Source organism: Tachypleus tridentatus, chromosome 10 (genome assembly GCF_004210375.1).
Source record: "Tachypleus tridentatus isolate NWPU-2018 chromosome 10, ASM421037v1, whole genome shotgun sequence".
NCBI classification, from domain to species: domain Eukaryota; kingdom Metazoa; phylum Arthropoda; class Merostomata; order Xiphosura; family Limulidae; genus Tachypleus; species Tachypleus tridentatus.
In genome coordinates this window covers 162,670,004-162,685,311 of record NC_134834.1, presented here as the reverse complement: position 1 = coordinate 162,685,311, position 15,308 = coordinate 162,670,004, and the positions used below count along the sequence as shown (strand labels likewise).

Sequence of the window (15,308 nt, the reverse complement as noted above, 5' to 3'; positions counted from 1 at the left end):
ACTTGTGCTGATTGGTTCACCTGAAATCCAAAACCAGCACACATGGTACTGACATCTATGCAGAGGTAGTAAGTGGGCTCCAAATCAAAGGGGTGAACTGCATCTGAACATCTCACTCTATTGTATGGCTTATATCAAATTGAAGGACATTACATCAGCAGAACACCACTGTCCTATGATGAATTGAATGGTTATGGCCACCTTATGTAGAACTCATTCAGTAGGATGTATCCAAGGTGAACCACCCCAGAAGTTTGGAACTGTTAAGTGGTAAGGAATCCTATACTCTACAAGAAAAGAAGACAATACTAATTTACTCAATCAAGATATGGTAGAATTCCTGTTATGCTTTACTCATGAAGTCCATGAGAGGTACAGTCCAGGATGGACCAATTTAAGAAGCAAACATTAAAAGGTTATTAAACCTCAAACAATCTTGTGAAACACTCCATTTCAAATAAAGTGTGAATTTAGAGTTAAAAAATACCTGGTAAAACACTAGTCATCACAGAGCAGGATCCGAGAAATGAAAGCATGAAAATTGAGTCCCTGAATGATATGGAACAGGTTCCAGAGCCTGTTGAGCAAAGAGGTCCTGTACTACCTCTGATAGATGCTAAAAAGTTATGGGATCCTAAGGAGATAGGAAGAAAACAGATACTTGGGACAATGGAGGTGAAGCAAGAAATGAGACTTAAAATCCCTCTGGTGGCACATTGTGCATTGTCATGAAAATGGAGAGTCTTAGCATCACAATAAGGAAGAACAGATAAGGGAAGGAAGGGGAATGACAGGAATCGGTACCTCAATTGGCTCTTACTGAGATAACTAAGCAACCAGATGGGAAAAGGTAGATTATTGCAAGACAGATGCCACCTAAAACTCCAAGGATTCTGGAATCATATAAAAGACAAAACTTCTTAAAAATGAAGCCATACACAAATACAAAAGATAGAGCAAATATGGAATCATATAAAGGCCATACACAAATACAAAAGATAGAGCAAATATACGGGTTTTAGGTAAAACAACATCGTGACCTAAAAGGTCCCAGCAACAACAAAAAAAATGTTTGTTATACCAAAGATGAAAACACTAAATGATCTAACATAAGGTAAAGAGGAAGAGGATATCCCAAAACCCTCTCAGGATTTCTGTGAAGAGCCTCAGACAGGAGATGAATCATGGAAAGGTACTGCAAAATGATCGTGCTGGTAAGTGAAAAGAGGGTAATTGGATAGGGGTAAGACTAACAGGAGATTTGGGGCCCACTCTTCAAAATGGAAAAAACAAACTCTATAGTTGTTGATAAAAATATGGAAAGTAAGCTCTATGAAATACAAGAGCTGACTAATCCCAAGCTTATGGGAATGAGGTATACTAACACCATCACCCAAGAGATATAAATTGGTCAGCATGAACTCAAATATCGGGATATGGGGAAACACCGAAAAGAGTTGGAAAACATGATCATGCAGTAACAAAGGATGAAAGTCATAAGATACAGGAGCAATGAATAAAATATCACACATCTGAGAAATAAAGATTGATTGATTGATTTAGTGTTTTATGGCACAAAGCAGCTAGGCTATCTGCACCAAATGTCCAGTAAAAAGGTAAAAATAAATTAAATGTAGTAAAATACATAAAAGGGAATAAAGGTGAAACAAAACATCATTGAAAAACGGAAAAAGTATAAAATCAATGTTGACACCTAGTCTACAATGTTAAGAGAGAAAGCAGAGTAAGAGAAGTTGTAAAGGACTTTCTCTAGCAAAATGGTAATGATCATAACTTGCCAGGAAGGCTAACAGGTAAGTACAAGAACCACCATCAGTCATTTGAAGTTGGCCTTTCCAGTTCTGGTTCTGGGTTATGTTGTCATAACAGCCATTATGAAAAGGTAAAATAAGAAAAGTGTTAAAAGACATGTAGCAAAATCGTAATAAAAATTAGCCAAATGTCCTGTAAAAAGGTAAAAGTAAAGTAAATGTAGTAAAATTCGTAAAAGGAAACAAAGGTATAAACAAAACAGCAATTAAAAACAGAAAATGGCATAAAACCAATGTTGACATCCAGTCTACAAAGTTGTAAAGGACTTCCTGTAGCAGAATGGTGATGATCATAACCTGCCAGGAAGACTAACAGGTAAGTACAAGAACAACCGTCAGTCACCTGAAGTTGGTTTTTCCAGTCCTGGTTCTGGGTTATGTGTCATTATGGCCAGTACTAAAAGGTAAAGTAATAAAAGTGTTAAATGACATGCAGCAAAAGTGTAATAACAACTTGCCAAGACAACTAACGAGTAGTTCAAACAGCAGCTTAGTCACCTGAAGTTGGCCTTTCCAGTCCTGGTGTCAAGTTATTCAATGTTCTGGCCATTTTACAATGTCAAATTGAACTAGAGAGATTGAGACTGAAAAGAGAACCACAATTAAAAAGGTGTAATGAATAAATATCAAACACTTAAATGAGGTTAAAAAGATTAATGGCCATTAAAAAACTAAAAAAGCTATCAAGGTGGACAGTTTCACCATCACCAATAATACTGTCCAATGTTACAGACAAACCCTGAGACAGAACATGTTTAAAATAGTGCTGTCGTTGAGAGTTGTAACGATGGCAGGAAAGTAAAATGTGGCTTACAGTGATTTGAGTGTTACACAAACTACACACTGGTGCATCAGTTCCAGATAAAAGAAAACGATGAGTTAAAAAACTGTGACCAATGCGTAGTCTAATTAGAACAACTTCCTCCTTCTGAACCTTACGGAAGCTAGACGGCCAAAGCCCAATATAGGGTTTTATTTAAAAAAGCTTGTTGTCACGTTGCTCACTCCAAGTGGACTGCCAGCTGGCACAGAGCGAGCCTTGAATACAGGACCATAGTCCATGTACGGAATAGGCACAGTGGTTATAGTGCCACAGCAAACAGATTTAGCTGCCATGTCTGCAAGCACATTCCCGCAAATACCAACGTGGCCTGGTATCCAGAAAAACTGGATAGAAGTAGATGTTAATAAGAAATGGGCCAGTCGGTTTTGAATATCAGCGAGAACAGGGTGTGAGCCAATGTAAAGTGATTCCAAGGCCAACAGAGAACTAAGGGAGTCAGTATAAATGGTGCAGTCAGAGTACTGCTCAGCTTCAATATGATCCAGGGCAAGAGATATGGCGTACAGTTCAGCAGTGAACACAGAAGCTGTAGAGGGGATTCTGTGCGCAACCACCAAACTGCAACAAACCATGGCAGAGCCCACAGAGTCACCTGATTTTGTACCATCTGTATAAATTGGAATAGAAAGGTTGTTCGAAAGAAGTTCAGTAAATAAAAGATGGTACTTCCAATAGGGAGTATCTGCCTTTTTCAGATGACTTAAAGAAAGGTCACATTTCACGGCTGTAATAAGCCATGGGGGGATGGGCTGACCAGTGGATTCTGCAATGTTTCCCAAGGACAGACCCAATTCATCCAATTGTGCCTGGATGCGAAGGCCAAAAGGAGCAATGGTAGATCGTCTGTTTTGAAAAAGTAAGGTCCACTGAGGAAGGAAAACACATTCCCAAGTGGGATGCTTTGGTAAGGAGCAAAGTTTTGAAGAATACAGTAAAGACAGTTGCAAATGGCGAAGGTGCAGAGAAGGTTCGTGAGATTCCACATATAAGCTCTGAACTGGGGAGGTGCGGAAAGCCCCAGTGCAGAGTCGAAGTCCTTGATAATGAATGGGGTCCAGCATCTTTAAGGCTGAGGGTCTGGCAGAGCCATAGACCATTGATCCATAGTCGAGTTTTTAATGAATAAGAGCACGATATATCTAACATAGAACATCGATCCACTCCCCAACTGGCAGTAGAGAGGACAAGGAGGATGTTCAGTGCTCTTGTGCATTTGATCTGTAGCTGCTTTAAGTGTGGTATAAAGGTCAGCTTACGGTCAAAGATAAGCCCCAAGAACTTTGAATCAGGAACCACTGGCAGCGAAACTTCACCGATACGGAGTTCAGGATCAGGGTGGATACCCCGTTGGAGGCAAAAGTGCATGCAAACGGTTTTAGAGACAGAAAAATTAAAGCCGTTCACCGTAGTTCACTTCAGTACACAATTGAGGGCAGTTTGTAGCTGCTGCTCAATATATCTCATGTTCAACGACTGACACGAGATCCGAAAGTCGTAAACATAGAGACCGTTTGCAACAGTGAGAGGGAGTTGTTCAGTGATGGCATTTATCTTTATACTGAAAAGTGTGACACTCAAACACAGCCCTGAGGGACCCCAAGTTCCTGTACAAAAGAACGGGAAAGTGTCGAACCCACACATGTTGTGCCATAAGCCTTCTCAATGTCAAAGAATATTGAAACAAGATGTTGGCATTTGAGAAAGGCTTCTCTGATTGATGTTTCAAGTCGAATTAGGTGTTACGTGATGGAATGCTGTCGCCGAAACCCTCAATGAGTGGGCGAGAGAAGATTGTTTGATTCGAGGAACCAAACAAGACGAGCATTAACCATCCCCTCTAAGGTCTTACAGAGACAGCTCGTCAAAGCAATTGGACGATAGTGGGACGAAATCTTGGGATCTTTCCCAAGTTTAGAGAAAGGTAAGATAATAGCCTAGCACCAGGCATCAGGAAAAACATTCTCCTTCCAGATCTGGTTAAAAATAATTAGAAGAATATCAAGAGAAGCAGGAGAGAGATAGTGCAGCATGTCATAGTGTACATCATTAGGTCCAACAGATGTACTGCCAGACCGATGAAGGGCCATTTTCAGTTTCATCAGTGTAAAGGGACAATTATAGTCAAAAAGACAGTCAGTTTGAAAGGAAAGAGGTGAACACTCTGCCCGAGTCTTGATGGCCAAGAAGTTGAAGGAACAAGCAGAAGTGCTAGATACCGGCAAAAGCTTTCAACTAGAGTATCAGTGATGCTCCGGACATCAGCTACCTCTTGGCCATCAAAGAGTAAGATGGAGAGGGGGACAAAATTGTAATGCCCACTGACCTTTCGAATGCTGTCCCATATGACCTTGGAACTGGTGGTAGAAGATATGCTAGTTGTGAACTTAATCCAAGATTCTTTCTGGCTTTGACGTCTTACCCACTTAGCATGTGAACGGGCCCATTGGAAAGCGATGTGGTTCGAAAATGTGGGATATCTACAAAAAGTATCCCAGGCCCGTTTTTGAGCCTTCCATGCCAAGTGGCAAGCAGGATTCCACCAAGGACGAGGATATTGTGGAAAACGTGTCGAGGTTTTAGGAATACACTGAGCAGTATAATACAGTCAATTACTGCTGCCACACAGTCATCTATTGATGGCTGATTCACGATGGCAGGATCAAGTTCTGCGAGAGCAGTGAAAGTGGACCAGTCTGCCTGATCCAGCTTCCACCAGGGCACGCGGGGGAGAGGTGGCATCGACCACAGCCAGTCTCTCTCAAAAGTATAGGAAAATGATCACTGCCACGTGAATTATTGTCAACCCTCCATGAAAAATGGGAAAATAATGAAGGGGAGCAAACTGAGAGATCAATAGCGGTAAAGGACTGAGTAGGTACATGAAAATAAGTGGAAGAACCAGTATTGAAAAGAGAAATTTTGTGATCAAAGAGCATACGCTCTACAGAGCAACCCCTCCTATCAATAACAGCACTTCCCCAGAGGAGATGATGTCCATTAAAGTCCCCCCAGGATTAGAAATGGAGACAGCAACTGTTCAACGAGAGCATCAAGGTCTGATTGATCATATGTCTCTCCAGGGGACAGGTAGAGAGAACAAGCAGTGATGGTATGACCCAAGGAAACACAGATAGTTATGGCCTCCAAGGGTGTGTTGAGTGACAAAGACAGAGTGGGCACATGCTGATCAACCAATAGTGCCACCCCTCCATGTACTCGTCCATCACACAGCCTGTCATTTCTGTACAGAGAAAACTGACGAATGGTAACTGTATCAGCAGATTTTAGAAATATTTCTTGTAAGGAAAGACATACAGGATGGTAGGAAACAATCAGTGTTTTGATATCATCCAGATTAGAACGTAAACCTCAACAGTTCCATTGTATCAAGGTGGCCATTTTTAATGACAGGTAGGCGAAGTGGCTGGAGAACCCTTCTGTTTACAACTACGTGCTTTTTTCCTTACTGTCCTTATTCGAAGGTAGTCTATCAACCTCCATGGATCCTGCCCTGGGTTGATGGGGCAGGTCTTTGTTGTTGGAAGGGGATTCCAGTGACTAAGGAAGCAAACAAATGATTGTTTTGCATTGTGGGATTGGAGAAAAAGATGTATCAGAAGAAATGCCTGTATTTGAAACTGAAAAATGTGGATCTTGAAATTTGTTGGAACAGAGATGGGTGTAGAAGTCGATTCATCAACCTTTTTAACCATGGAGGTGAAAATGCTTTTCATTTGTTTTGAAAATGATTCTCTTGGAGGTACAGAGAGATCTGTCTGCACTCCCACTGTAGTTGTGGAACGAAGTGCAGCAGCATATGTCTGAGATGGAGTGGTAGACAGCAATTTCCAAGCCTCAGGATAACTAATGTTATGGGTCGTTTTCAAACGCTGCACCTCTTTTTCCTCCAACCATTTTGGGCATGAACGAAAGTAGGAAGGGTGGGAGCCATTGCAGTTGACACAATGTGGGTCCGTGTGACACTCACAGGCATCATGGTCCTTGCCACCACAACGAGCACATGTCAGGAAACCACGACATAATGTCTTTGAGTGACCGAACCTCTGACATTGGAAACATGGAAGAGGGTTTGGAACATACGCCGTTCCCTGCAAATTAGATAACCTGCCTTGATGGTGGCAGGTGCATGCGGTGATGTAAATGTCAAAAGGAGGATATATGTTGGCAGTGTAACTCCGTCTTTGCGAGTGGAGATGCACCTCACTGCAGAAACTCCTTGAATGGAGAGACCAGCGAGAATCTCTGACTCGGGGATGTTCTTCAAGTCCCTCTCAACAATAACTCCTCGTGATGAATTCAAGGTAGCATGAGGGGTAACCTCAATAGGTACATCCCCAATTGCCTTGAATTCAAGAGGAGTTCACTGTGTTGGGATGTGGATGTTTCAACCAATATGTCTCCAGATCGAAGCTTCTTTACTGACTTTGGAGAGCCAGCAAGTCCCTCTAGTCCCTTCTGAATAAAAAAGAGGGGCAGCATTTGCCCTAAAGATTTTTCTGAAAGAGAATGTAATATAAGAAAATGGGGTACAGGTGTTACAGATGTTGAAGATTGCTGTTCAGAGTCTTCAAGATGTGGTCATTTACCTATTGACTGTTTTTTCACTATTTTATTTAAATTTTTTATCGGAGGATCCATAGGAAAAAAGGAAAATTTTGGTACCCACTGACCCCACCCACCATTGAGCCCTATGAGGGGACACACTAGAATGTCATGCAAGGACATTGCAGCAACGCCAAGGTTTGTGAGCACTATACTCAAACACCAGCATCAGATACAATGTCCACAACACCCATTGAGAACTTCCAACACTGGTACTTGGTTGACTCTAGCCCAAGTGGACCAGCCAATTGACCCAAGGGGGGGCCACCCAAAGGCTGCCCGTTTACAAGAATTTAAGGCCAAAGTGGTGTGTTAGGGTTGGACCCCTCAACCACCAGGATCCTCTCCTCCCTTCACGGGTCGCCACACACGGCAAACACGTGGGGGGATGTTTAGATCCCAGAGGAGGTAAACTGAAAGAACAGAACCTTCCCTGGGAGATCCCCTCACCATGTACAGGAATCCACACCAAGGGAAGAAATAAAGTCCAAGAACTCTGTGGACAGCTAAACAAAATCTTAAAGGGAGGATATGGTGAAGACATTACAAAATCAGGAAATGGAAATATGCCATGAAAGTCTTAATCAATCTAACCAGGTTCCACAGTTTCAGAAGAAAAGGGGCAACATTTGGAGATAAATGTTTACCCATATACTGTTCAATATCTATGTGAATGAACACAGAAAAATCTCGCATCAAGTCACCAGCACCTGAAGTCAATAGTACAGTGCCTCTTGACTGTGTGACACTTGAAGTAGTGACATTAATTTCAGAATTCATGTTGATGTAATTGTAAAAAACATTTTAAGGCAATAAGAAATACAGGGTGTTCGGAAAGTCACTGTGCAGTTTTGTAATCATGTGTTATTATATTTCAGATTTTGATCCCAATATGGTTTTAACAACTGAAAAACACGTATGGCTCGTCGAACACATATTCCGAGAAGGTGGTAGATACACAAATGTGGTGAGACAGCAATTTGCTGAAAAATTCCCAGATACACCTGTTCCACATCGCAATAAATATACAAGAGCACAGTGACTTTCCAAATACCCTGTATAATTAAGATGAATGTAAGTGAGCTGAATAATTAACAAAAGACACCAAAAATTAAACCACTCTGAAAAAAATAATCTCAATCACAACACAAAAGAAAAAAAAAGAGATGTTCAAATATAAGTGCTGCCAAACAAAAGTAATAGCTTGGAGTAATACTCATGCATTATAAGTATATTATACTCCTATTGGTGGATTGAATAGATGATGCATGATGATTTGCATAAGGCACATTGGAATCATTTGCTTCCAACAGGGTGGTTTAGAAAGCTTGTGGCATGCATAATAAAGTTTGCATATACAGGGCAGCAATGAACAAAAACAGCTAATCTTGCTAGTGAAAGAGAGTACCCATATCACCCATTTTCACACTGAAGATTTACGCTTTTCTTATGTCACTTTTATTTGTAGAGATTATTTTTCTGTGTCTGTCTAAATCAGTTACCTTAAATTAATAATCTTTTCTTTTAACATGTTCATTTTGATATAGTTTAATGCCAGTCAAGTTATTCAAGTAAGTACTCTTCCAAAATTTGTAGCTCTAAAATTAACATATACAGGTTTAGTCTTAGCCTACTACACTGGAAAGTTGGTTACATTTTTAAAACAAAAACTAATGTAATATCTGAAGACCAAAAAGAAAATTAAAAGTGCAATAAATTATATCCTCTGACATTGTGCCTTTTCTGAATATTATCTTATACTACAAATGTATCACAAAATTTTAGAGATGTGCTAATTAGCAGTTTGACTGACTGTTGAATATTTGACTAGACCACAATAGCCATTAATTAATTATCTAACTAGTGTACAAATTTAGAAATATTTACATTTCTACAATTCCAAAGAAAATTCAATAATAAGATATTGATATCATTCATTTTTTTTGTTTCTACTCACTAATATTAGTTGGTATTTATATGATGCTGAGACTGAAAAAGTAAAACTGCAGATGGTGCAATTTTTATGCTTTTATAGCCTACTTTATTACTAAAGTATCTCAAGTCTTAAATATTTAAAGCAAAATAATACAGAAACAAATTTTGCTATAATTAGAATTGGCTTCAGCAGTAAACATTTAAATTTCCTCTCTTACCATATCAATTGTTGGAGAACCCTAGCCACTATTACAGTGCAATTCTTCAAGAAATATTAATGTTATTATTACATCAATACATTAAGCCATTAAATAGCTAAAACAAATATACTTTACTTTTATTTACTGAGTCCACAATTAAGAGTGCCTACTGATTAATCCTACCTACACAAGAGGTGCAAAATGTGTGTGCCACAACCTTATTAACATTACATACAAAATTTTGACACTAACTGGTTGTTTTGGCATTTAGAGAAATCTGATTTCTCATAATAGCAATTGTTGGTAAATTTATTAAGGAGAATTTTACACTAAAGAAGGACCACATAAAGGTAACTATTCTCTTTCCAACAACAAAAAAAAGTTTCAGGATTTAATCTCCAGCATAAGACATGGATGGTCTTGAATCAATGTATAGTAACATTTTTCTTATACTGAAATGTATTTCCAATAGGTACTTACTGTATACTCTTTTGCAATAATCAAATTTGTGTGACCAATCTTTTAGGCTGTAGTTGATGGGTCAACATTGAAACGTGTAATACTTTAAAGAGATTGAAATGCATGCTTAATAACAGTTCACAAAAATGAAGCAAATCTTCAAATGATATAAATTATAAAAGACAATAAGCAACAGAAAATCAGTTTCATTATTTTTTACATTTAAAAATGGTGAACAAGAAAACATACATACCATCTTAATAATGAAATTATCAGTTTTTTAAGATAAGATTGCTACATATCTATCTTCCAGTTACATTATCACCCTTACTTTAGAGTACATTAATCTATTTAAAATTACAATATTTTGACATTATGGTTGCAATTAAGATATGACAAGAAAAATTAATGTCACTTTATAAATAACTTAAAAGAAAAATAGGAAACCTTTTCAGGTAGTTAAAGTTAAATTTGGTAAAATAAATAACAGAAATTTTTCACAAGGTATGCTTGCAAGTAGCTTGTGCATAGTGTAATTAGAGGAGAAGGAAAGAAGTCTCTATGAAGAGAATGTATGTGGAACTCGTACACAAAGGTTAAAAGGGAGAATGGGAAAGAGCATGAAAGATTACACAGATCCCAGTCAGGCAAATCATAGGAATGTAGAGAGAAATAACAGGGAAAGATGAAACCTTATGAAACTTGGAAAAATGAAAGGTGTTCGACAAGGCTACCCAACAACTAAACACACTCACAGTAGACAAGTTTTTGTCAAACAACCAATTACAGAATCGGAAAAGATAAGGAACTGACAGGCGAGAATGATGGAATGTTGAATAAACAAAAGGTGGAAGGTAGACCACTGTCTATAGCAAATGGCCTGATGGATAGATGGGGAAAGGAAATATGCAACACATGGAGTCAATGTCTGGGCTAAAGTAATAGACCTGACAAAAGCCATCCACAAAGACAGACTGTGGTGATGTCTAGATGAACAATGTCTAATTAAGGTTGGAAGAGTAAAGACAGATAACATATGAATAAGAAAGACTGTACAAGTATAGGTTGGAGCAATAGGAACCATGGTTGCACCTGTCAATATGGAGCCACAAATAGAACTAAACACAGAATGGTTTAGATTAGGGATAGAACTCTGGAAAGAAGTCAAATAGGAGGATAACCATAGATACGATGACTCCTTAAATTCTGACTGAATGTGTCCACTCCCAGAGCTAATGGGTGTGAAATGGGAGACCAAAATAAAGTAAGTTGGGCATTCCAGTGAAAGAAATGTGGATCAAGGGACTACTACCTGAAAAGAATCTCATTTGTTCAAGATAAAAGGTCCACAATGAGACTCAAGGCACCAGGAACATAAGTTAAAACCACTACATGGTGACTGTGGGCAAAGAAAAGGAGATCCATGGTCTGAGAGCATAGAGACTTAGATATGCTACTCTCCCTATATCACTGCTTAGTGATATAAGGACCACTGTGGAGTTACTGGCATGTATCATAACCATCCTCCCCCACAGAAGAGGAAAGAAATGGGACAGTGCTTGACAAACCACAGTAAGTTCAAGATTGTTGATATGGAAAGAAGGTTCTTCGACTGACCAGAAACCAAAAACCTCCCAAATGTCAACTTAGAACCCAATCCTCTAAAGATGCATCCACAACATATGTTAGTTCAGACAAGGTGGGGTAGTAGAACCCCTGGCATGATCTGGTTGCTCTCTAGCTACCAAGCCAGACCAGCTCTGACAGAGAAAGGAACAGTAAAAGGGTGGTCCAAAGACCTGAGATGTTCCTCTGATTGAGGAATGTCCATTAAAGGAAATACATATGAGCTTAACCCATAGAAATGAGAGCTTCTATGGAAGGCCATATTCCCAAAAGAGAAAGAACCTTTCAAGCTGTTAGAGTATGTGAAATGAGGGTCTTGTAGACTGCTTGCTCCATACCTTGAAGATGAAGAGGAGAAGGCTATGCTTGACTGAGGCTGAAATTGAAGAAAACACTCAAATGAATAAGGTGCTGAGTAGGAGGTGAGAACAGACTTCACATTTATCAGGTATTGCCCCCATGCTGCTTCTTGTAGGAGCAGAGAAGTGTGGTTTCTGGACTGTGAATTAGAAGAAGCAAGCATGAGCCAGTTGTTCATGTAATGGTGAGTGTAAAGACCCATTGTGTATGTCAGGCAAAAGTTCTTAACACCTGACAAAACACAAAAGGAGCCAAGATTAGTCTAAACTGGAGAACCCTAAACTGGAACAATTGAACTCTAGCCATAAATAACTATCAAATAATGTAGGTAATGTGTGGATAAACCCCAAATTGTAGAGTATGAGAAGAAAACTTTGATTCTAGTATCAAGAATGTAGGAAATGTAGCTGAAGCATAGCTCAGATCTATAAACAGGAAAGAAAAACACATCAGTAATGTAATAATACAAAAAATTACGTCCTACACCGATAAAAATTAGAATTACAAGGCACATATTTAACATTGAAGCCATGGTGTTTGTAAATTACAAACTATCTAAACATGAATAGTTGACAAAGTACTCTAATATCAAATTGACAAAACATCTTTTTACCACAACTCTAAACAACTACGTCATTAATAAAAACTTAAATGTCTGACAGTAATAAAATTACATTTTCATAATCTGGAAGAGAATAGAAGAACATTTTTAAGTAGAATTTAAATACAGTATAACAATAAATTAAAAATGACTTTATACTTCAATAGATACTTAAGTTCACCTGATTTTCTTTATTTAGCAAACTTAAAAAATATACAAGGTGGCCCGTAAGTCCCTGCCCATCCATATATCATATGTATTCAGTGTATCTGTGTGCTGTCCCTCATTCTCGCTGCGTAATATTATGCAACACCATGTTCTGTGAGACATTTTCCTCAACATAGCAGGGATTATTGTTCCAGATGCTGCAGTAACAGCTGCCTTCATCATTAGTAGTATAACGTTGTTTAGACACAACATATGGATGGGTAGGTACTTACAGGCCACCCTGTACAAACAAGGAGAGCTGATATTGTGCCATTAGTGTACATAATATGAACCTACTTTCTCTGGAACAAACTCTATCTTCACATCATCTTCCTTAACATTTTTCAGCAGAACACTGATAACCACATGGCTCTCTGTCTGATACCAGTCATACCTTTCAAGTCACATAAATTTAAAAACAATTTACAGTGGTATTTAATTTTTAAGTAGGAACCAATTTAAGCCAAATAAAACTAATATAAGAAACTGATTATAGCTACTGACAACATTATGAATACTGACAACATTCCAGTAATTCTATCAAACTAAAACTGCAGACTACAACAAATGACTATTAAAACTGGAACTTCATTACTGTATGATAAAACCTTTTAATAAAAAACTCACAGAAAAGTGCAAATTTCTTAGAGACAATGATATAATAATGCAACTAAAAACTTCACCCTTCACTATATGTAATTTGAAAAAGTGAAATACAACCTGATTGTAAAAAAATACAAATCATAAAAAGAACAAAACACTTACTACAAAGTCAACTGTAAAATCAGATAAAAATTCTACTCATTATAACAAAAAATTAAACGTTTTAACACGTAAAAAATTACAAATGATGGGCTTACAAATCTCTAATACTGCATCATAATAAACCTATTTTCATTCTATTAAATCTTTATTTAATACTTTAATTTGTTTAATGGTGTACATCTTATTAACACTTTAAAAACAGAGCTTTTTCTTTTGTAAAATCAGTGTTACCTTCCTTTATTTGAAGTCATCACAACCAACTGTTCTTTGCAACACCTGTAACAATATTTAAAAACATTTCTAGATAAATACTTTAAAAACATGTTAAAATCACTGGTGTAAAAATATTTACTTATCTGTAAGATTATTCATTTTACAAATACATAGTTTAGATGACAATTTGTTTATATATATATACCACATTCTGTATATATATAAAAAAAGCTAATTACATTCCACATTATAAGTTAGATGCATCTTGTATACTGTTTTGAAAATAACCTTTTACCAATTTTCCATTTTGGATAATAATATGATAGCAGAAATTGTTTAGGAATCTGAATCTAAAGATGAATGTGCCAAGACAAACTTCCACCCATATTTATATTCAAAACAGTTTCAAATGTCTACAGCCAAAGCATCATTATAAAATAAGGGTCTGTAGAAATAACCCGTCCTTGAACTTGTTTGTAGCTGACCATTATAATGTCACAGATACAAAATAAATGTGCAAAATAGCTTTAGCTGTTGAAAAACTCCTCAGATTTAATGTAACTCACTTGTATGTTATCTAGCCTAATTTAAACAGAATCTATGCTACCTTCTTTTCAATAAGTTATAACAGATAGAACAATTTCCTCATACGTCAGAAATGGAGTCCTTCAAACACCTTAACTTTTTAACAACCTTGTTTCATCATTTTTTTTTTATCTCCATTGCTCAATAATATAAGCTTTAGAAACCAAAATTATTCTTTTAGTCTGACATGGCATTCAACAACATAATTACCAAATTTAAGCTAAGTTAAAGTGTGGTTATCTTGTAAACCAAAACTAGAAACACAAGTATCTTTATTAGATCAATGTTTATTTTTCTGATGAATGTATCTACTGAGAAAAAATCTAAACCCATCCTTTAGTTCTTATGAAATCATTGATTCTCTTCTTAAAGTCTTGTAAAGTGAAGTGATGGTCTCCATTATTGCTGACAGTATCTTATTCCATTTGCCAATTACTCTATTAAAAAATAACTTAGATGAAGATTAGCTTGAATTTTTCAAATCTCAAAGTTGTGTCCTCTCATCCTGTTTTTAGAATGTATCACAAAGAAATCACAGGCTTTTGACCTATCAATTCCTCAAATAATCTTGAAAACTTTAGCCAGATCACTGCTTATTCTTTTTCTCAAAATGAGAGATTTTAAAGTGAGACTCAACTATTGACATGTACAGATACAACTAACCTATTCTGACTAGTAATCATTGTCTATATTTACATTTATTATTCCCAACATAGCACTTCTTTGGTAGCTTGATTATCTTATCCACCACTATGCCAAAACACTTTCTTCAATCATGCTATTGAATACTTCACATCTATTTTAAATGTGTAATCCACATATTAAAACCTAAATGCATCAATTTGGAGTTATTACATTTAAAGCTCATTTGCCAAATATTGGTCTTGCTTACCAATTAATACAGGACAAAGTCATTCTATAATACCTCAACAAAAATAAAAACAGCCAAGAATTTAAAGTATTCAGTACAGTGTTATGACAGGATGAAAAAGAAATGTCCATTTGTGATGATTATGAGATTACTGGGTTATTAGATTCTACTATTTGTCCTATATTTT

The 15,308-nt window shown here is 37.3% G+C and overlaps 1 protein-coding gene across 5 annotated transcripts in view; it reads right to left on the bottom strand.

Annotated features, from left to right (window-relative positions):
* Sgt1 (suppressor of G2 allele of skp1) overlaps window positions 1–15,308 on the bottom strand; it is a 32,514-nt gene that overhangs the window by 9,134 nt on the left and 8,072 nt on the right. For all 5 annotated transcript variants that reach the window (XM_076464980.1, XM_076464979.1, XM_076464982.1 and 2 more), the window contains 2 exons: window positions 13,684–13,728; window positions 12,985–13,081 (listed from right to left, as the gene is read on the bottom strand). In XM_076464980.1, the coding sequence (XP_076321095.1) occupies window positions 12,985–13,081; window positions 13,684–13,703 (117 nt within the window). In that variant the 5' untranslated portion in view covers window positions 13,704–13,728. The remainder of the gene's footprint in view (window positions 1–12,984; window positions 13,082–13,683; window positions 13,729–15,308) is intronic.